The sequence below is a fragment of the Rhamphochromis sp. 'chilingali' genome (genome assembly GCF_963969265.1).
Source record: "Rhamphochromis sp. 'chilingali' genome assembly, chromosome: 1".
Taxonomy (NCBI): Eukaryota; Metazoa; Chordata; class Actinopteri; order Cichliformes; family Cichlidae; genus Rhamphochromis; species Rhamphochromis sp. 'chilingali'.
Genome location: NC_137929.1, coordinates 54,299,563 through 54,323,409, shown reverse-complemented (window position 1 = coordinate 54,323,409; position 23,847 = coordinate 54,299,563). Strand labels below are relative to the sequence as shown.

The window sequence follows — 23,847 nt, the reverse complement described above, 5'->3', positions numbered from 1 at the left end:
AACCACACAGATTTTATAATCCAACACTCCTACATCATGACAAAACAGAAACAAATGTTGACTGTGGAAAGCTGGAGATGAATCCAAAATGCCTCAATCGTCTCTATGGCAACATCCCATTGAGTTCTTCTTAGTTTCATAATCTGAAGTGACTTTTTCTATTTTTTGCTTTTATTTTTGTTTTTTGAGAGGCCGTACTGATCCAGAGTATTAACAGTTTTAACAATTCCTTTAAAGACTGGCAAAATGTCCTCACTTTAGAGCATCATCTTGATGTTGCCACCCTTTGAAGGATAATTTGGACTCCAGGGTATAAAAATACACAAACACATACACACTAACTTGAACAAGCACAAGTGACCCAGTTTTTTGGCAGTATGACAGGACGCTGCGAGCTCACTTAATGAAGCGAAGCCACCCTGAAATAGTTTGAGGAAAAGCTGTTAACTACAAACTTTCAGCAGTGATGGACGAGGAACTCTGCCGCCTGGCTTCCTGTTACTCAGCTCTCTTCATTTTGCCATTAAGGCCTCCACTGGGAGTGCAGATTGAAGCGAGAAAAGATGAGTACAAATTGACTTCCTGTCACAAGATTACACACAAACATTCACACAGCACACCTAATTGCAGAGCACTACAAACAGGCCAGCGACACACAATCGAAAGACTCCGGTCTGGGTGGCTGAACATTAAAAATGCATCAGCAGCAATTAGCATCTGTCTGAGGCGAAAGGAGGAGGAAGAAGTGAAGAAGAAGAGAGGAAAGTTACATAAGAGAAGCCGATTGAAAGAAAGAAAACAGAGGGGAAATGGACACAGAGAGATATTATGAATTAACTTGAGAAAAAGTAAAAAAAAATACAAATAGAACATAATAATATGCAAAGAAAATAGCTCCAAAGAAAGGATAAAGGAAAAGCTTAATTAAGTGGAACAAATATGAGCTGATTTCGATTCAGTCATTTTATTTTTTTTAGTTTTTCATCAGAAAAGATTAACTTATGAAGAGTTAGTCAGTCTTTCTCACACCGAGTCGTTGTATAGTCTATGACATAACCTTCACAATTGGCCAACTCCATTCAAAGCATTCATCATGTGTATCACCTTGTGTTTACTTCCATTATTCCATTATAATAGTTTCAGCAGACTCCCTTTGGGAATTTCAGAGATCGATCAAGGTGAGGGTTTACTAGCATCAGCTTCTGACATGTTCTCCTTCACTTACATCCATGAATGTTATCTGTGGACTTTGACCTTTCTGCTGCCTGGCAGCTTCATATTCAACATCCTTTGTCCAATATACCAACTATCGCTCCTCTGTGCGTCTCATCCTTGACTCTCTAACTTTTTCTTCAAACCACACTTTTCATGTCTAACTTTTTCCACTCTGGTCCATCTGGTCGCTCACAATGAAAGTTTTAACACATTTAGCTCTGCCACCTCCAGCTTGGCCTCCTGTCTTTTTGTTATTGCTACCATCTGAAAACCATACATCGTAGCAGGCCTCACTACCACCTTGTAAACCTTGCCTTTCACTCTCGCTGCCATTCTTCTATCCCAAATCACCCCTGGCACTTTGGATGGTTGACCTCAGGTATATAAACTGTTTCTACCTTATCTTCTATCTGTTTGACCCTAAAAATATTAACAATGACTGACCGTGATACATACATCCTTAAACTTTGCTTAACTAATATCACCAAAGTTGTCAGTTCATCTATGGAAGGCAGTTTATCCAGTTCATCCACACAATACCTATAACTACAGTTTTCAAGGTGTCTGTTGCTGCAACCTGGCAAAGCACAGCCTAATTTCAGGAGCATCTGTGCAGCTAATTTCTGAGCAGGCTAAATTAATTCTGTGCTATATCAGCTGTTGCTTCACCAATGTTACCTCAAAGACAGTAAAATTTGATTTTTGAAACACACCATAATATTATATTTTTATTATAATGCTTTTAAAAAACTACTTTTCAGAATTTATATTTAAAATCAAAACTGATCTTCGATCATGTTTTTCATGAATGTCTGATTTCCATTACCTTCAAACTGCGATGCATCTGATATGTCACCATTTGTTTGTTGTGTGCAAAGTGAAGCTAAATCTTGACATGTTGGATATTATTTCTAAGCACTGATGCTCCTGTGGCTCAGGGGGTAGAGGGTTACCTGCCAATCAGAAGGCGTCTCTATGTCGCCATATCCTTGGGAAAGATGCTGAACCCAGAGTTGATTGATTGTTAGAGAAAGTGCTTAGAAAAAAGTGCTCATATGAATGTGTATGCAACTGGGTGAATGAGGCTTGTATTATGCATTGCATTAAGTCCTCAATTAGAGAAAGAATATGCTACTCCATTTACCATTAAGCTTTTACCATCAACCAGGTCACTAGCATCTCATCTAGGGTTAGGATTTAATTAAGATCCAGCACATTTTATAGTATTTCCTCCTGTTTGGAACACCCAAATGGAAAAGCTTTTAACATAAAAGCTGTAATGCCAAAGAGTATGACATTTGATCGCAAATGTGACTTTTTTGGATGTGTCGAAAACAAAAGTCACTTCTGGTTGATACACGAAAACCCACTTTTGCTTTTGTGTACTTCAGTCAAGTATAGGCTTTGCTGAGAGATATTTCCATGATAAAGTATTATCAAGAACCACTTACTCTTCTTCTACTTTACTCTTTCTGCTTAAATGATACTTATGTGATACCCAGCATGAGATCAAACTCCTTATATTTTATACATGTGTGTTTGGCTTTCTGTCTCGCCGTCTTGTACCCTTGAGCCTGAGTGGAGTTAATCTTTTGGAATAAAATCTAATCGTTGATGTATCTATGATACAACTCCTCTTTTTGAGTGATACTAAAACCTGTTTTCTTTGACAGACACCAAAACCAAGTGGTTAGGATTGGTGGTTAGATCTCTGTGAGACTCAATGATTAAGACTAAGCCAAACCTAAATGGACCATCAATGAACTGGCAGATGTTGAGAGAAGTTCGATTTGGCTTTTTTATGGGATGTTTAGTGCCAGCAACTTTGTGATTTGACCTAAATGGGTGTGGTTCATGTCAGCCCTGATTTTTTAAAATAATTTTTCAAACTGGAAAGGTTATTGTATAAGACATAATTTAAAAGGGAACAACTAGTTAGTGAAAATATGTCCTTTTAGAACGTGGCCAAAGCAAACCTTAATCGCGACCCCAAATAGGTCACCAGTGATCTGACGGGTTTTAAAAGGTTGATCGCCAGAGCAGGCCTCTGGAAGTAACGTGCATTGAGATCTGGGTATTATTTTGGCTGCACAAAATGAGTATTGAAGTATTGATTAGCACATACTTCCACCTTCCCCTCTGCTCTCAGTGTGCAGAGAGAAAGAAGAAGGTGAGGAAAGGATGTGCTCAGGAAACCTCAGGTTTCCTGAGTACATCACGAAATGCTGATATGCCCTCTTAATGTGTGTTGGAGCAGGTTTTGTACCTGAGGTATTATCTTGTAAAAAGGGTTTTGATGTTTCAGGATGAGGACGTGATCTTGCATGGTGAGAAAAGCTTCACTGTTTGCGTGGATATTTGTGTGGGTGTGTTAAATGTAGACTGGGGAATCTGTGAAACTGAGATCAAAACGTTGAGCCACTACACACAGAGACTGAATATTAATAAGTGAATATAAAAGCAGTAATATGCAATTATTTTAAATTCATTTTGATGCTATGCCAACTTGGGATAGGGCGATTGGCATTTCCCACCCACTTCAAATGTCTGGCCCGTAGTTACGTAACTTAGCTAAGCAGAAAAGTGCACTACCAAGAATCCTAAGAGCAAAATCTGCAACTACAAGGCCCAGCAGAAAAGGAATGACAGAACAAGCTCCAGTTGTAGGGACTCAAGAAGCAGTGGAGTGCATGGAAGGAGAAGACCTAAATTATAGCATCGACATGTCATTTGGCTGTGGCTTTGCGTTTCTGGCCAAATTTCGGCACTCTGGACAACAAATTTTAGACCTACTCAGGGTTGAGGACACAAATGCAGATGAGGTGATGCTTTATTCTGACATAAACTTGGCTCACTAGCAACCTGAATGGGAAATCTCAAAGTCTGCCAGTTCGCCAATGATTTATCTAAGGGGTGGGGTTGGCTTTGCTTCTTCTATTTATGAAATTGCCATATACAAAAGCTTGTAACAGAAGTTCTGTGGAGTAAAAGCGCATGTAAAACATTTGTTTTGGAAAGGATAATCTTCTACAGTAATTTCTAATGATGTGCTGGTTTGACATGAAGCTAAAGTGTAATGTAGCCCTCCATCACTCTAATGGCAAAGTGATTACCACTGGGTTATACTGATCAGAGACGCTTAAGGGAATATTGAACCATGGTAATTCGCATTTCTCCATGACGCAGCCTAAATCTGCAATTATGGTTTTATTAACATCAAAAATTGATCTTCTCCCAAATCAAGCCTGATTAATGAGTTGTAATTTTAAAAAATGTTGAGCAAAGGTCAATAAAATCAAAATTGTTATATTCAATGTCATCTTCCTGCACACCTCCTGGACTGTTTCCTACCAAAACCCATTATAGCCCCTTCTCCTGATGTGCCAGATCTCATTGACTGCAATATGGCGAGTGAGGATTGTGTTGATGTTGTCAAGAAACTCCAAAAGTTTTGATCCACATGAACATTTTACCTTTTATTTACAACATTATATATCTAGTTGAGTTATTTCCTGTTGCACTGGTGCCTTTTATGACTGCTGGAAATCCTCCAGAATGCAAAAAAAAAAAAAAAAAAAGGAAATGTGTCTTTTTTTTACTGATGGAAAACAGAAGACACTGTGGGGAGTGAAATCTGGCAGTTGATCTTGGTGGTGATGGAAGATTTTGTTGGAATGGGCAAAAAACTTCAAAGCTTTTCAACCTGTTAACAGAAATTTTTAGTCACATTTTGTGTGTGTGTGTCTTTGGAACTCTTACCTACTTTAATTTTGTGGATTCAAATTCACTAGTCGGTAAACAGTGGCTAGATGTCCATCCATCTGTCCATTCATCTACAATTCATAAGAATCACTACTCTACACTAAGAATTTTGGTCAGACTTTAGTGACACTAACACAGAGTGACGTCTGAGTCTTCACCCAGACTGTGCTCAAGCCAAGATCACATGTCGTTTTACGGGCACTTCACATTAATTATGTGCACTTTTTCCAATTTCACCAAGTTCTCACTTCTGATGTATCAAACAAGTGCCACTTCAAATCATTTAGCAAAGTTGATTACATCATAAGATCCATGATGTGGATAAAAAAACATTAGCACTTCAAATTTGGCATTGTTAAATGATGGTATTGCTCCACTCATTATCACAGTAGGTTGCTCCACATGTTTTGATTTGGCAGTGTTTTACATAGATCAAATCATTCAAAAAGAATGTGTGTCTGCAGCTGGAATCAAACCAGCAACTTGTGCTAACCACTACACTTTAGTAGCACTGGTTACATTTTGTACTTGATGATTAATTAGGTTAATTTGTGACTTCTTTATGAGTTTCAATTCTCTTCAATTTGCGCAATGCAGCAAACCAGTAATAAAAAAACAAAAAATGTGTGTATTTCTTTCTGCACTTCACACATTGCAGTAATGCAAATTGTAATGGATCCTGGGCCTTACTTTTTAGACTCTTAGAATTTGCTTTCTAGTGCCGTTGGATCATTTTTGGCATGATGTCAAGTACAGGACTTGTTTGCAGCATGCTAATTTGCTGCTCTTAAGGTAGGCTCCCTTAAAGCAAGTGTTTTCTCTTCTTTGAAGGTGTGCATGTCATAAGAAGTTGCTGTGCTGAATTATTTTTATTTCAAGCAGTTCCTGGGAGAAGAGAAACTCACATCAGCAGGCAAAGAGCAACTGACTCATCCTTAAATTCACACAAAACAAAGCAGAGCTCATAACCACATGAGGGTCGGGCCAGATTGGCTACAGCTGGTTCTTATGAAGTTGAACTCTTCGTATATGAAGCACAAAGTCAGCACTGATCTACTTTAAGTTCAAGAAGAGTTGGCTAAAAGGGTTGCTGAATTACTTATACCCATCTTTAGGGAGTAGGATTCACTGATTTTTATCATGTTACTGAGAGATGTCCCCTAAAACATTCAACTGGCTGAAGGAGAGGCAAGTTTTCTGTAAAAGTGAACTCCCAAACTAGTTAAAACCAAAACGTATCCAGTCTAATTGAGACTTGTGAGATTTGGTCTGTTTCATTTTGAAATTTGATTTAAGTGTCTGGGATTCAAGCCAGCGGGAGGTCTAATCCACACAGGAAGTGGTAAAAACAACATTTCAGATAGAAATACGGTCTCGGCTCAATACTTCTTCGCAAAAGAGATTCTTCATCTCAAGAGTTTTACTTCCTAGTTAAGTAAAGGCAAGGAAATGAAGCTCTGTAGCATCCAGATACTCTCTTACAGAAAGATGGCCAATGTCCTTTGTGACTGATGTTCACACAAAAGCTGCAAAAGTCACCAGTTTCGTCCACTTTTAAGTTCTCAGCAGCGGCTGAATCCAATAAGATTTTTTGCAAGAGATGAAATCTGATCAGTTTATTTGCTAGTTTTGAGGATAAAATGTTTATCGGAGTGTTTGAACTTTTCCTTTAAATGAGCAAATTTCTCTGAGTTTACAGAATGACTTTTGCTCTGTATTGATGCATTAATTTAGCTTTGCTACCCGTCAATGAAATTAATCCAATGGAAACCAAATATTGGCACTGTGATTACTGTGATTGATTGGGGCAATTTAATATAAATGGAGGTTTTTTGTCACACTGTACTCAACACAGTGTTCAGCAGGTTTCTGCAATTTACTGATAAAACAGATTTTTTAAATATCCTTCTTAAATCATCTGTCTCAACTCCACATTTTGTTCTCGTGACTATTGTGTTGTGTGTTTGTTATTTTGGGGTATGTTGTGTCCTAGTTACTATAATAACAAGTTTCTGTAATACTTACTTATAATTACAGAATTGCTGTAATTGCAGTTGTTGCTGCCCAGTATATTTAACCCTCACACCCTCACCAGTAGAGTAGAGAGCTCTGCGCTGACTGGTTTGGGGATTTTGAGTGCTCATCTTCAGCTTTTTGGCTGTTGCTGATTTGTTCTTTGGAGCTCAAGGTGACCAAACTTTAATGAGAAGGTGCAGCACTAAGTTATGAGGTGATGCTAATGTGCTTGATTAGCATAAACCATACACAGGTACCTGCTAATTTGTGCTAATTAATACAATAACAAAACTAGTTTGTGCACACAAAGGAATGATTTGACTCCAGTTCACTTTGCTCTTGCATGCAAAGAAAATATTTGTTTATTAATATTATTATTTTTATTCACAAAGCTTCCTCTTATTAAAACTAGCTTCAAGTGGCAACATTTGAAAAACACAAAGTTTTTGACTAAATTTTGACACAGCATTAAAAAAAATCTCCTGAGGTGTAAAACTGTTAGAAGTGATGAAGAGAACTTTTAAAAGTTGTTTTAGAAGAAGAGAACGGTCAGCGGGGGAGCTGGCTCCAAGGAGGGGCCACTTGCCCTTCCTTTTCTGCCCTCCCCATCCTCGGCTGCCTCCCTCTTCCCGCTCCACTACACCCACACACACGCAGGGCTTGGGGTGCAGGTGCTCTGTCCCCTTCTGGCCGCCTGTGCCTCAATTTTATTCCGCAACCTAGACATCCACATTACTCATACTCTCATAACACATACATATAGGGCCTTGGGGGTGGGCACGTTATACAGTGTCCAGCGGATGGTCTGTGTATTCAAACCCACCTCTGGCGATGGTGCCCTACCCTCAATTTTAAATGCACATAGACACTGAGGGTTTTCGGGAGGAGCCGTGCTGCTCTCTGGCAGGAAGCACCATGCCCTGCTGTGTTTTAAATGCACTTTAGAACAGCACACAGCAACACTACATATGAGCGGGCGTAGGGAGGTTTGGGGTCTTCACTCACCCCGGTTCTGTTACCCGTCAGGGCTGGGGGGCTGGGAGGAGGTGCTGGCCATCAGACTGGGGTCTGGGATGCGGGGCCTCCCTGCTACTGCAGATAAGTAGGCGATCTGCCTTCCTCCACCCCAGAGAGAAGGGTTACATCTCCTGGGTCCGGGTACTGTTTGCCCCTCTGGAGGCAGGGGTACCTGGACCTGGGATATAGAGCATGTTTGGGGAGTGTGAATGTGTGTACAGTGTCTATTTGTGTCTGTCTACACGTTGGTGAGTACCGAGTATTTGTTTGTGCATATGGGGATGGGAATGCATGTTTGTGTCCGCGTGCGCCTGTTCGTCTGTGTCTATATGTCAGGTTGGGTCTCAGACTCAACCTCTCTGGGAACATCTCAGGCTCTCCGAGGTACGGAGGCCAATCTCCCCTCACCACACTCCCTGCCAGTGGCTGATGCCCTCAGACGTTGGTGTGTTGGTGGTTCTTGGTGTCTGGAGCTGGGCGCTCATGTATGTACCGGCTCACTCCTGGTGGCCGATTGGCAGGGCCTGGCGCCTGTGGCCTGGCTGGGACCCTTCTGGGGGGTGGGCAAAGCCCGTGGGCACGTCACTGCAACCCCCTCTGGCCTCTGCTCCGTAGCTGCTGGATGACCTCTCGTTTTGGGGCTTTCCTCAGCTCTTCCCAGGAGGGTTGCACGGTTGCCCCTTTGGTGGTCCTCCTTGGGTTCTCGTACTCTGGGGTCTCTGAATGTCTGGTGCCTGGATCTCCTCCATACCTGCTTCATACCCTGGGGGACGGGGCTATGGCTCCCCACACTCCCTATCAGATTGTTACATGGAGAAACCTTTGGAATACAAGCATGCTGATCCACACAGGTGTACACACGGGTGTTCACAGACAAACTACACCTTTCTTGGCTGCAACCTCAAAGCACATTGTGTGCTGTCTATCTTGCGTGCTGCACAATAACATGTAATATTACGTATCTACTGTTATCTACTGTTAGCTAGTTTATTGTGATGGTGCTGTATTTATTACGTAACATGTTTGTTTTCTCTTCGGTTTTTTCTTATCTCCATACAGGTGATCCAGGTGTTTTGTTTGTTTTTCTTTTTTTTCTTCCCCCTTCTCACCGTCTCTTCTCCCCTCTATTTTTCTCTCCCTCTCTTTCTTTCATTCTTTCTCCCTGTCCTAACCCCCAGTCATGTCTGTCCCGTTTGTAACAACCAAAAATCAAATCAAATAAATACATAAGTATAATAAAGGTCAATCAAATGGACCAATATGGCAAGGCCATGATGATCCAATTGGTAAAGTAAATCTGCTTGGCATCTTTCGTGGCCTTCAGACAACAATTCTGATGGCTAAAGATCCAAACGGGACACAAAAAAAAAAAAGAAGAAGAAGAAGAAAAGAAAGTAAAAAGCACTGAGCTGCAGGAGCTTTTTCTTTAACTGGGTAAATTCAATCCTAGCACTTTGGACCTGAGTGGTTCCTAAAGTAAGGACCATGACCTACTGTTAGACAGTGAATATACTGCTAGTGAGCTGTAAATATTGTTATTTATTTTAAAAGTCTTGATAGAAGATAGTGCATATAACATTCTAGGATTAAAGCTTTATATGGGGAATGAACCTGAACAAATTGTTGGGCCATGAATCAATAAAACAACCCATAAAGGACGAAATGCTTCTTCAACTCGTCTGATGAGATGTGTGATTAGAGGTTTGGGTGGGCTGCAGAAGACTTAGAAGTTTCAAACTTGCTATCTGAACTTTGATAATGGCTTTGGATCACAATGACACTTCTATGATTAGGCCTGTCGATGTGAGCTCAGTGAAATATTCTGATGGACTCAGTTCTTAATTCAAGTGTTACTTGATACAATGTGATGTTCGAATGGTCCCATTAGTTTAAAAATGTAAGATAAAGAGGGTTTTCTTACCCTTTGATTGACAAGTATAGCCCAGATTCTAAGTCTGATCTTCATCATATCCACATCCAGCTTCAGGCTTTAAATATAGTACTTCACAAATTAGTGGAAAGCATTATGTATTTCCATTATTTATTTACAGTTTATAGTAATAAATTGTAAATCAGTAATTCTGACCTCTTCTTCCTTCTTCCGATTGTAAAACTCACTCTGGACTGAATTGATGTTTGGACACCTTATGTTACGCCCCAGTCTAGGGGTACAGGAACGCAACATAAGTTTGAAAAGACTGCCCCGCCCTGGTCCCCAAAACCATACACAGAGGGAAACCAATTCCTTAGTGAATCGTGTTTTATTATCTACACTGCAAAAATGAAGCTCCAGGGTGAACAAAGGCCAAAATAACAAACAAAACAAGCTAAGTCAGGAGGAGGTGCTATCTAAAACCCTATGTGAAATCAAACATCAAACAAAAGACAAGCGCTACACCTAACTCCCTAACTGAAATAAACAGGAGAAAACAGTGCAAGGAAAAACAATACGGCAGCTCACCCCTTCTGTTGCAGTGCTATTTACAATGTGCTATGTACAATGAAAGCTAATATACACACTATATACAAAACTCAGAGAAGCCGCACAAATCACAAGCACAAAAGTCTCAAGTTTTGAAGGCCAGGGTCAGGTCTGCTGCTGCTGTCAGTGGCTGCCCCGGGACAACTGCTGGTGAGGGATTTGAAGAAGATCACATGGCCAGGGGACCAATCAGCAGCCGTCAGCTCATCCACTCTGGGACCTGCAAAGACTTAAAGGAACAGACAACAACAGCCACCAAAACAGATTATGGACAGGGCCATAACACCTTAAAAATATGAACAGGTGTTTATCATATGCTCAAATATTTCTCATGTTTTGCATCATTTGTGCTTTGTACTTCCTGCTCTGAAGGAAGTGAACGCAGTGATGCCTGAACCAGTGTCATTGCTTCAGATATTAATCAGGCATTCATGAGAAATAAAATTCCAAAAACTGAGTCACTTAATTGAAACTTGCAAAGCAACAACAGTTTAAACTTCAAAGGGATGTCAGCACTGTGCGTAACAGAAGGACACAGCTTGTGGGCATGTGTGTGTGTTTTTTTTTTTTTTTGTTACTCTTAGTATGATTGTTGGAGGCTTTATCAGCTGCCTGCCTGAGGAGCAGCAGGATGTCTAGCTCAGAAGCTATTTCAGCCTTTTTTTCTCATTTAGTCTTCATCCAGAAACACTTGAGTCACAGTAAGACACACGCTTTAGTTCTGAGATCTGCAAACAGGCCTCCTCCACTCTGATTTTTCTCATGTTTTCTACAGTTTGTTTTTTAATCCGTAGAGCCTCCATTTGTTTCTACTGATGTGATTGCAAACCATTACTAAAAAGCACTCTTAGAGTAAACTTATCATTTGTCTCCATCTAGTGGTGCTCAGAGGACACATACGTCCTGTCTTCATTCTGGTATGTATTATTATTATTTGTTGGTTTTATTTTTTTTTTATAAAATAATATTTTGTTATTAAAAACACACACACACACACACACACACACACACACACACACACACACACACACACACACACACACACACACACACACACATATACTCAGTAAATTGTAGCAACAGTTATAAAACTGTGAAAATATCTGTGCTAGCAGAGGAGGTAACAGGAGAGATATTTTCTCTGATTTAGAAATAGATCAGTGAACTCATCACACAGTAGGACTGTGCACATTATCCTCGTTGCTCTTTTTTGAAATTTTCCAGAAGGGCCATTTTTTATAACTGGCTGTAGAAGCTGAAATTGACTCTTTTTAGTCTCAAAGACACAAACAGACACACAAAGAGACACGACTGCTCTGCACTGGGTCATCGCTCAGTGTCGTCTTCAGTCATGCTGCTTACCAGCACAGAATAATTCAATTGAGTTTACAGTCCAATAGCTGTGCTATGACTGTTTAATGTTTTTATTATTAATCTGTGTGAATTAGTGTAACTTGTAGCTTAAGTGTATCAGAAGAGTTCAACGCAGTGAATTCACTGTGTGGGCGTGGACCCCGAGGCCCATCCATAACGCAGTGTGTTACAGTATTAGTTTATACTGTCAAACAAATTCAGAGTAATGATGGCACTTTTCACACTTTGTTTAGCATCTGCAGTTAATTCCCATCCCATAATCTAAGCTGGGTAAAATATAGATATACATTTTTTTACAGTGGTTTCACAGTAAAGAACAAACAAACAAAATTATAGGACAGCTTGCACAATGAGTTGTTAGAATTTTTTCTGTAATTTTGCGTATTTTATTCCTGCAAAATTAAACTCAAAGCAGCTTTTTGTTTATCGTGTAAAAAAAACTGAGATGCATTGTAAAAATAAATAAATAAATTAGTGATTAAATATGTTATTTATTTAACTTCTTTCAACTACCAGAAAGAGAAATTTCACTAGTCCACAGTTTGCATGTTCTCCTGTGTGGGTCTGTGCTTCCTCCCAAGGTCCAAAGACATGCAGCAAGTGGGTCAGGTTAGTTGGTGGGTGTGGATGGTCAGTAGCGGTTTTTGATACGGGCGACACGGGCGGTTGCCGGGGCGGCATCGTGGTGGGGGGCGGCATCGTGGGCATCGGAAAAAAATAAATAAATAAATTGCTCGCACTCATGCTGCCCCGACATCAGCCAGCGCATACTGGGAATGGCATAGGCACCGATCGGTTTTCTATCGCCCATTTGCTGGGAGTAAGGGCGCTCTCCGTTTGCGAAGTGCGCCTTCTGCTTGCGGCACAGGGAGGAGAGGGCGGGGCGGCGGGGGACTTATAATTTGCACCGACGTTTTTCTGTACGCGAAAAGTGAGCGCGAGAGCCCTCGGTGCGCCTGCTCGCTGCTGAAGTCAAAGTAAAACTTTATTGTCATCTCCACTGCATGCAGTACACAACCCGTGGAAAGGGGAGGGAGACCTGCTGCCTCCAAATAGAGCACATTTCATTCATAATGTTTTCATTCATAATGTTGTAAATCCAAGCCCATTATCTATTCATGATTTGAATCCTGGGTTGTGTGAAATCCCAGAAATACACCTTAGACAAAGTGAATCTGTGAACTAAGATGTAGCTCTGTTAGGTTATGTTGTGGTGATTCTCGGGTTGGTGGATTGTGGATTTATTTTTTTTTTTGGGGGGGGGGGGGGGGGGGGGGTAGAAATGACTGAAAGATTAATAGGCTCTGTTTTGAGTTTTGTTCAAAAAAGAATGACTTCATATAGGGAAAAATATATATCACACATGCAGGACACCTTAAACTAGTTTTTTTAATTAAGCAGCAAGGCAGAACAAGGTCGGGGCTGTATCAAGACACGAGGACTAAACCCCAATTCAACCAGACCCAGAACTGATCTGGAATTAAAACAGGACTACAACAGTTCAAAATCAGGACTACTTGGTATTTAACCAAGACAGAACCAGAATCAGAACTAGATGATAGTAGCACTAAAAATCATCATAGACCTGCACTACACTTATTTTTTAATTCTACCAAAGTCCACTATTTAGATTGAGAAAAGTTTATATAATTATTTAGCCTTGTTGTGCAAACAAGCCTGCAAAACTTAATAAATACAGAATTTGAAAAATAACAAACCTAAAAAGAAACACTAGAAGATACATGAGTACCTATGATACGGTGATACTTTTGGTAAACAACCATTTGACTAACATGTGTGTCTCACCTGCTCTTGTTCATCTCTGTTCTGTCCTCGTTCTCCTCTCTCTCCCTCTCTGTGCTGACAATCATCAAATATACAGTTGAAACCAGATATTTACACACTCTTCACATAAAAACACAAACACTTTTTTAATTGTAACATCAAATCCGACTAAATGTTTATTTTTTTTAGATTGATAAATATAAAAAACATATTTGTTAACTTTAAGAGTAAAGAGAGAAACTATCTGTATTTCTTAATTGCAAATGGCACCAAATTGTATTCAAATTGAGCCACACTTATGGAGCTCCACAGTTCTTTTCCTGGTGTTTTGGTTGACATCTCTTGATTTTCCCATGTCAAAGAAACAGGCTCTGTGTTTTGCCTTATATGCATCCACAGCTGTGCCACCAATTTATCCACATGGGCTCTACTAACCTATCAGAAGCTTCTTCAGCTCAGAATGGAATCGTCTGGAGTTTCTTATTAATTAACAATAAACTTAGTGTACATGTACTCCTAAATTTGATCAAAGTGATAAAAATAGACAGCTCTGTCTCTCTTTATTCTGACATTTAACTAATTCAAAATATATTTCAATATTTATCTAAAACAAAAGTTTACTCTAAATTGATGTTGTACAGTAAAAATGTTTTATGTTTTCTCCCTAAAGTGTAAATATCTGGTTACAAATGTGAATATCCTGCTGTGTACTGAAATCCCTCTTGGTTTGCATAGAAATATACTGAACAACATACAAAGCATAATATATAAAATAACATTTACCTGAGTTTTTTCTTTGAAAGAACCCTCTAATGTCCATTCTTATATTTCAGTACATAACTGAAACCGATTTAGTCGGGGAGGGTAAGAACTGAAAATATGAAATAAACACACGTAAGCTAAGACTCTCTAAAGAAACAGCATTGTTGTTGTTCGGCTTTTCATTTCGCCATTTGTTGATTCACTTGAAGAGCAAGTAACGTAATATGGGTCAAGCAATCAGTTTGACATCAATCTTTCATGATGCACCGTCATATTTACATTATTTGTACGGTACGAATGATTTGCTTTGGTACCTGCTCAAACTTAAGCTCTCCTTAGTATGGCTGGCTCCGTTTCTCCAACAGCGCACTCACAGGCAGCAGCTGGCCCGCCCTCTCGCTCAGTCGCTTAGTGCCTGAGCTCGGATCATACCAATATCAGGGGGGATTCACGCACAGTCGTAAATTCTCACAGTGTGCACTATGTGCTTCGAATATTGTGTGTACTTTTTGTTTTATACAGTTGTCAGCCAGGCATCTAACTATGAAAAAATTACACTCCAAAAGACCCCGGGCTTCTGACAAAACAACCCGGGCTTAAGCCCAGTAAGCCACCCCCACGCTCCGCCCCTGGTCCAAAATTAAAACCAATGGAAGATGGACAAGAAAAGTTCAAAGCCATCAGGTGCTCAGTTTAGAAAAAATAGAAAAGAAGAGGAGGAGAAACGAGCAAAAGATACAGGTAAGCAGATGTGTCATTGGATAATGGCAGGTCATCCTGAAATGATCAGAATCAGAATCAGAATACGTTATTAATCCCTAAGGAAATAATGTGGGTTACAGTTGCTCCAAGAAGAAATGGTAAAAACAGTAACAGTAACAGACTAAACTCCAAACAATACATTATGTTACAGATTTTAATATTAATTAGTCATTGTCAGTTGTTGATTTGTCCTGTTCTCAATGTATGATGAATTATGATAGCTGTTTGGTATACGTTTGCATACAATGCATACTCTCTCTCTCTTCATATGTGTGTGTGTGTCTCTCTGGTGAATTTCGACAACACTTTTATGTTAATGTACAATCCTTAATATGTTTTATGTGTGTGTATGTGTGTGTGTGTGTGTGTGTGTGTGTGGGGGGGGGGGGGGGGTCAGAGGGAGTGTCGCCCGGGGGGGGGGGGGCAAACAGGCTAGAACCGCCACTGTGGATGGTTGTCTGTCTCTCTGTGTTAGCCCTGCAACAGACTGACGACCTGTCCAGGGTGAACCGTGCCTCTCGCAGAAGATAATATATGGATGAATGGAGATGGTTTGGCATCTCAAGTGGGCGGGTTTTTCACAGTGAGGCAAAAGACACTTTGCTTGTTATCACAAACAGTTGATTGCAGTTCTTGCTGCCAAGTGTGGCAAAACCAGTTATTACGTTTTGGGGACTCAGCTAATTTTTCATATAGGATCAGGTTTTGATATTCTTTTCCCCATTAATAAATTAAATCCTTTAAAATCTGCATTTTGTACTTACTTGGATTATCTTTGTTTAATAGAACACTTGAGACAAGAAATGTGACAAATATGAAATAAGAAAACAAAGCCCAAATAAACTAATTAAAAGAATTTATTGTGGTAATTAGACTGAAACACTGATGAAAATTATGTGAAATTTTAAAATTAAATCTGATAAGAGGAACAGCGCCTGAAATAATCTGAACTATCAGACCAATCACTGTCATGGACCAGTGTAAAGAAAGGCGTTCATATCAATTTTGTCCTGAGCCGCGACCCTTCTGTTTGAACTCCATCCATGCTGTGATTGGCTACAGTTCTACACAAGAGCCCGCCTTCTCCTCCCTTCCCCAAAGCTCATTGGTCGCACATCCCCTTCTTCGCGTAAAGCTGGAAAAACACACCAAACACACGTTTCGGACTTCTTTCTCATGTTGTTTCTGTGCGTCCTTCTTCACAGTTTCTTTTCCTGATGAGATTATAAACAGAGGAGAGTGCAGCTCTGCATGTCAGAAGTAGAAATTGATGGTGGAAGTTTATTCATGTTTACACGAAGCGGAAATCGGGCTGCACGAGCGGTTTAGCTCGGGAGTTAGGCCGGGGGAGAAAGCGGACTAAACTCCTTCTGGTGAGTTCACCCTGTGTGCTCGGGGATTTCCTCTTGTGCTCGGTGTAAGGAGAGCAGGATATCAGACATGAAGTTTAAGTCTGTGCTGTAAAACAGGAGCTGGGCTACAGTTAGCCTCAAATTGCTAACTAAAGGGGAGAAAATTAGTTCGCAAAGCCACGTTAAGCACTGAATTGGAAACTAAAGCTGGGGCTATTGTAAAGTAAACCATACCAAGATACTCGGGAAGCTTAAAGCAGAGCAGTGCCTCAAGCTAAAACAGATAAAAACAGTGTAAACTGTGACACCGAAACACCGTCATTATTATTAATATTTATTGATGGATTGTTAATGTTTTACGTTTCTTATTGACGAAGATGTTAAATATTTGCAGGTTTTTGTGCCTGTTGTACTGACATTGTAAAGGAGCTGTCAATGATTATTTTTTGGTTTTATAGGGAAAAAAAAGTTTTGTAGTCATAAACATGCATTAATTAATCTTGCTGATGCATTCTCATAAACTTGAAATGCATATCAGTGGCTGGTGGTTTGTGGAAGCTGCCATGTTGAATACAATGGATGACATGGCCTTAAGCCTGAATTATGCTTCAGCAGGAAGTCTGCTTGGTTTCGGTTGTTTACCTTTAACACTGGGTGTTAAACCTCACTGTGGGAGGATTCGTTATAGCATTCGTCCCAAAAGTCCTGTGATGTCATTTGTATAGGACACCAATGCAAAGCAACACAACACATTGTTATGTTGAGGACATCGAGGCGATGGTATACCTGCTGCTAAGCTGATGGTAAACCTCTGCACCTCATCATTGGACCACAGTGTTGGTTTGTGTGCAGCCATTTCCCTCGTTTCTGTGTTTCAAAAATGAGGAGTGTGATTCTTCCGGAGGCGTCACTCTTATGACTCATCCAATCAGTGGCATGGAGCCTGGTTACATCACATTTTTGGCTCAACTCAGCTCACTTGGAACCGGGGTCAAGTAGCTACCGGTGGCAAAGAGGCTTAAATGTAACAAGTGGTTGTTTAAGGTACTGCTGTCTTGGGCTTTTGGTGGTTGACTGCACACATAAGCACAATTAGTCCCATTCAATAAAGGCAAAGCATCTGTGTTAGAGATTTCCACTTAAATGGTAATTTTATTGGGCTATTTGATAAACAGACACATACTTAAACTTGCGTAAACAAATCCCCACATAATTAATTACTAGTTAAAATATTTTTATTTGGGTTTTAGTGGGTTTTCTTTTGGCACTGACAAAATTAACTTTGGCCTGCACCAAAAAATATTTATATGCAAGAAAAGCTCAAAACATGCTGAACCTGACTGTCTTTCAGGTCTCTTGACGGGCGATCATGGAGTCGGTCAGCAGTCTGTCCATGCTGGGCCGCAAGCAGCTCACTGTCTGCCTGGTGGACTGTATGAAGACTCTGGGGGTCCCGAGGGCAGAGCTTGAAGGTGAGCAGCATTCAGAAACACAAGATCAGGATCCTTCCTACATCTTACAGTGCTGGTCACAGGCTTAGATACCCTCATCAAGTATACAAACAAGGGCAAGGGAATGAGGGAGTCAACAACAATTAGAGCTGGGAAAAGAAACAAGTCAAACACAGTAGTTTTTATAAATAATATGCTTTTATTGCTATAGTCAAAAAAACAAAAAATGGCTAAACTGAAAGTCAGTAACCAACAGAAATATGCTAAAATAACAATGAGATGGTTCAACAAAGCAAACTACTCACTAGTAATGCCAAAAACAAACTGCACAGCTACTGGCCTCCACTCGGCTGGTAGCTCTAACGCAGCCTTTCTTGTGTCTGGGCTGACTGCTTTTATCACTAGTATGATTTTTATCATGCTGTCAAGCTCCACAAATCAGTACCAGCATGCCTGAGGACCTGCTCCGATGTTCTTAATTTCCTATAGTGATGTTCCACAGTTACAGGCAAACCAGGATTTTACTGTTTGGGCAGATTACTTCTTGGGCATAAAACTGTGACACTGCCCACAAAGACTAATGTAAACCAGCCTTTTCTTTCTTTTATGGCAACATAGTCATCTGCTAAAATCCGCATTCACATGAATTAAACTTTTTTTTGTCTAGATTTACATATACAATGACCACTCGGAGAGAGAGACTGAACTCACATGAGCCTGAAGCTTCATGCATAGCTGATGATTCTTTAGAGGTCTTCTCTGGTTACATATGTAACAAATGTTGCCCTGTTGTCAAACTGCTGTTTCTGAGAAATAGAGTCTGAAGAGACTTTGGGAAAATGTGAAGTAATGCATAGATTTTTATCTGTTTTATAAAAAGTTTTAAAACTTGGCCACCATTCTGGAGTCTATTTTAAAGCCCTGTGAACAGGCGATTGGCTGAATTTTAAAACAGTTTAAGGTTTTTGCTCACTGCTCATATCTGTATGTGAACAAATTATTTCAGCCTCCTTTTAAAGTAAAGTTCAAACAGTAAACCCTGAAGAGGTCAGCAAATAATCCATCAGTTTTCTGTGTCTTCCTCTTCTTAACGTCCTTTCAGCCCCGTCTGGTGACCTTCCAGTCCTCACTCTGAGGGAGCTGTCTGTCTCTTTGGTGGACTGCATAAAAACTCCAGTGCTGAACAGTGACGATAATCACAGCAGCTTGCAGCTCAACTTGAAAGAGGAGGACGAGCAGTTGGGGAGAGAGTACGAGGGCTCAAAGCTGGAGCTGCACCCAGTCTGGCAGGACAGCGGAGTCGGAGCAGAGATTCATTTGTATAAAGAAGAAGAAGAAAATAAAAACAACATCTTGGTGGAAAACAAACCTGAAGAGCTTGCTCGGACTGATGGCAAAATGTTAGTGTTTCAGGAGAACGGCAGCGGCACCAAAGGGATGGCGTGGCTCATACAGTGTTCCGAACTATCAGAGTCCCTCGAAACAGCTGCACTGGGCGCCAGTTCAGAGGAGGACATGGATGCAATGTCACAGCAAAGTCAGGAAGAAGATGCTTTATCAGACAGAGCAGAGACGGCACAGCAGGACACTGAAGCAGAGGAAGCTGAAGATGCAGAAACCCCCGAGCCCGAGTCTGGAGGTGAATGTTTAATAACTAGTGTTTTAGTAATTTTTTAATTATTTGATTAAAACTTAAAATTTTCACCAGAAAGTTTTTTTTTAAGGCTTTGCTGCCAATATTTTAGCTTTGCACTACTGCTCTGTTGCCTCTTGGTGGCACTGTGACTATTAGATACTGCTGAGTAGATGTTCAGGTCTTCATCAAACATGAGAAGTTTGGGCCGTACTGGACGACATATGTGTGAGTTACAAATTTCCCCATGGAGCAAGAGACACGCTCTTCAATAAAAACTCAAAAGTTTTCCAATTTATCATCAGTGAGGTCTTTGCATTAGACTGAGTAAATATGACGCTGATCAGATCAAACCTTTAACGTAAAACCTAGAAATGTCATTATTTCTAAATGATATTATTTCCACACTACCCTCCTAAATTGTTAGCTTTACAGCATGGCTACAAAAGGTTTGGTTTTTGTAGGGTTTTTTGTGCATCCTGTGATGTTACATGTGTGTACCAATCTCACATATGCATGTAAAAAAAAAAACATCAGTTGGGTTTATTCGTAGTAAGCCCAACTGTTCACATTCAACTGATGTGAAAGTAAATCTTCACCAGTTGCAATTCTCCTGATGAATTTCAGAGCATGTTTAGCTTCTAAGGCCTTATTATTAGGGGTGGGCGATATATCGAATATACTTCAGGTATCGCAAGTTTTTCCATGTATGGTGGTTAAAATGGCTTTATCGTGACCATCGAGTATAAATTGCTATGGCAATATTAAGCCATTGACACATGTCAACATCTCCTCACACAGCAAAGAAAATGTTAAACCAGCTGTGATACCTGTGACTGTTCTTGGTCAGTCATTTTTATAGTCACTATCTAGACTTTTCTTTCTGTAATTTGAGATAATCCCATTTTTTGTTTTAAAATTTTCATATATCATAAGCACAAAAGAGCACCTTTTTCATTTCAGTTAGTTTATTTTGTCACATGAATTATTGGTTGATGTACTTTTGTTTGTTCTGATCTTTTGTTTTTTAAATGTCTGGTGTTGAACACAGAAAGAGATGTACTACCACAGTAGTGTCATTTTTTTGTATTTGAAGTAGAAGTAAAACACCGAATGGTCGATTTGAATGTTGTACTACACCAAAGTGGGTTTTTTTTGTTTTGTTTTGTTTTGTTTTGTTTTGGGGGGGGTATTTGAACATTAGATTTTTCTCATATTGCCCAGCCGTACTTGTTGTTGTTATTGTTATTAGTATCATTATGATTAGTTGTAGTAGTACGAGTAGTATTGGTATTAGCTTGAGTATTATAAACTTAGTGCAAGACCCTGTTGCATCTGCTAGGAGTTCTCAGGTCCAACAATAGCTCGAGCTGATTCAATTTTGGTGAAAATCATGTCAAGGTCACAGCAAATGTAAAAATCAGTAAAAGCTTTGCTTACCCACAATTTTTTCTGGATCATCCACAAACTTAGCACCCTCAACATCAAAGTTGACCTTGAAAAAAGATTTAAAGAAACCATATTAAGTATATATATGTATTATAAAAGGGCATGGAGAGCACTGTACAAAGCACTTTTTCAACACAATGCCTTACGATGTCACAAAGATGGCATAAAGGTTCGCAAATTGCAAACAGCATGAAAATACCTTCAAATTTCAAGTTTTTACAGCTTATAGAACCCAAAGATTTCATCTTATGGGTAAACATGCTATTTTAGTATGTAATGCTTCAAGGCCATAGGTCAAAAGGTCAGACATTAGTCTTGTTATAAAAGCAGATTGATTGTAATTAAAACATCAATTTTTTTACGTCCTTCAAGCTTCTCTTCTAAACATCATTTTCAACACGCTAATGGAATAATTTTGAGCATTGTGACTTGTAATCATCACTTTCTTCTTTCCTCTTCCTTGCAGCTCCTTCTTGCGTGTCTTCAACCAATGAAAACCAAACAGAGAACCAACAGGATGCTGCGTCTGAACCCCGACACCACCGCTGTGAGCACTGTGGGAAGTCCTTCGCAAGGAAGAGCAACGTCCTCCGACACCAGCGGCACAACTGCAGCAGAACAAAACCCACAGAAGATTCAGACCAGCTGGAGCAGGAGACGTTCTCATGCAGCAGGTGCATTCTAACATTTGACACTAAACGCGGGCTGAAGCTGCATGAGCTCTGTCACAAAGAGAACGGTGAAAGTCACGAGGGCAAAGACAGTAATGAGGTTCAACGAGAGAGGCCTCACACCTGCACACAATGTAATAAGAGCTTCTACATGCTGTACACACTGCGGCAGCATCTCCTCACTCACACTGGGGAGAAATCTTACCACTGTGAGGTCTGTGGGAAGCAGTTTGGCAGGGAAGGAACTCTGAAGGAGCACATGCTGATCCACACAGGGGAGAAACCATATAAATGCGACCAGTGCGGCAAGACCTGTGCCAGGCGCGGGGACCTCAGAATACACATGTTGAGCCACTCTGAGGAGAGACCTCACAACTGCAGCCACTGTGGCAAAAGCTTCAAACAGCTTTTCAAACTGAGGAAGCACGAGCGAATCCACACAGGGGAGAAACCCTACCAATGTCAGCTTTGCGCAAAGAAGTTTAGACTGCAGGAATCGCTGGCATCACACATCCACACCCACACTGGAGAGCAGCCCTTCAAGTGCAGACTCTGCCCCAAGGCCTTCAGTATCAGGAGCAACTTGAAGAAGCACCAAATGATACACACCGGGGAGAAGCGCTTTCACTGCTCACACTGCGACAAAAGTTTCCGGCTGCAGCAGCACCTGATATTCCATGAGCGTGGCCACACAGGGGAGAAACCATACAAGTGTGAAAAATGTGGGAAAGGTTATTGTCACCCGTCCACGTTGAAAACACACCTGTCCGCTCATGAGGAGAAACCACCACGGTGTTCCCTGTGCGGGCGGGAATTTAGAGATCAGGAGGAGTTAGCCAATCACGGGTGTGCTGAGTCAGCAGAAAAACCACATCGCTGCTCTCAGTGTGGAAAGTGCTTTTCCCAGATCATGAATATGAAGAAACACCAGATGATCCACTCAGGGGAAAAACCCTTCGCGTGCAAGGAGTGTGGGAAGCAGTTCAACCACAGTGGGAATCTCACAAAGCACATGCGCACCCACACCGATGAAAGGCCGTTTGAGTGTGAACTCTGCAAGAAGCGCTTCAGACTCCTGCAGCACCTCACAAATCACAGATTAACTCACAACAAGAAAAAGTAGAGACTGAATCTGATGTTTTAGTGGAAGCAGCCGCAGATTAGGAGGACAAACAGGGATGACTGCTGAGATGAGATTACGTTGACTCAGCTTCACCCCATTTTAAGCTTTAACTGTAGCTCTTTTAGTTGTTCTTCATGTAAAATGAGACGGAAGAATGTTAGAGAGAAACTCGCTGCCTTGGTCTTTAAATGATAAAATGCTTTTAGAATTATAGTTTGGGACAGTTTTGTATTCTTTTATTTTATTTTTTTTACAGATTAATATATTAAATTGGGGATTTGTCCCAAAATGAAAAGGATGAAAAAAATGAAATGCCAAAAAAAGAAACTATTTCGGGAATAAAAGTCAATATTAAAACCAAAGAACTAAGAAACTATCTTGTGTCTGGATGTCATAGTTTTCATTGGTAAAATACAGATTGGATATTGATCATCAAGTAGTGAGTTACAATCATACTTTCACCACACTAGACTCTCAGTACGTCTACCTCACTGTAGTTGTCAGAGTAATTAATAATATAGATAATAGAGAAAATTAAAAAGAAAAAACTGCTGTTGGTCAAAATGGGCATCAACTTTTTGCCCTGTTTTAAGTCATGTATCTCTAATTAAGGAAACTCATTGCGCTCATTGACACAGACTGACTCCGATTGATTGGCAGAGGTTTCCAAATAACTGCAGATTGCAATCTGTCTGAGAGTTGCCACAACTACTTGTAGATGGTTGGCCTTGCGATGTAATTCAATGCAACTATTGGTCACCTATCTTTATAAATTTATTCTTCTCCTAGTTGCAGAGACAATGCTTTCCTACCTTTACTCCAGTGTGATATCTGCTGTAACCCAAACTGTGCTGCCACTGGATTTCTTGCAATGTGCATGTTTTTAACGTGATACGTGTCAACCTACGCAAGTGGCCAACACTGTTACCAGTAGGGCTGCCACAAACGATTATTTTGATAGTCGACTAGTCACCGATTATTTATGCGATTAGT

General features: G+C 40.4%; 1 protein-coding gene across 1 annotated transcript; it reads left to right on the top strand.

The window, feature by feature from the left end:
* Positions 1 to 16,308: 16,308 nt before the first annotated feature.
* Positions 16,309 to 23,221, top strand: LOC308404924 (uncharacterized protein). The gene is made up of 4 exons (XM_080895222.1): positions 16,309 to 16,548; positions 17,879 to 17,999; positions 19,081 to 19,617; positions 21,527 to 23,221. Exons 2-4 carry the CDS (start codon positions 17,897 to 17,899, stop codon positions 22,852 to 22,854), a joined length of 1,968 nt encoding a protein of 655 aa, XP_080751348.1. The 5' UTR covers positions 16,309 to 16,548; positions 17,879 to 17,896; the 3' UTR covers positions 22,855 to 23,221.
* The last annotated feature ends 626 nt before the right edge of the window (positions 23,222 to 23,847 follow it).

Excerpts from the sequence above, each read along its gene's own strand:
- LOC308404924 (XM_080895222.1), top strand. The coding sequence starts at position 17,897 with ATGGAGTCGGTCAGCAGTCTGTCCATGCTGGGCCGCAAGCAGCTCACT. Across the intron at positions 18,000-19,080 it reads CCCGAGGGCAGAGCTTGAAG|CCCCGTCTGGTGACCTTCCA; the intron begins GTGAGCAGCATT and ends ACGTCCTTTCAG. Across the intron at positions 19,618-21,526 it reads CCCCGAGCCCGAGTCTGGAG|CTCCTTCTTGCGTGTCTTCA; the intron begins GTGAATGTTTAA and ends TCTTCCTTGCAG.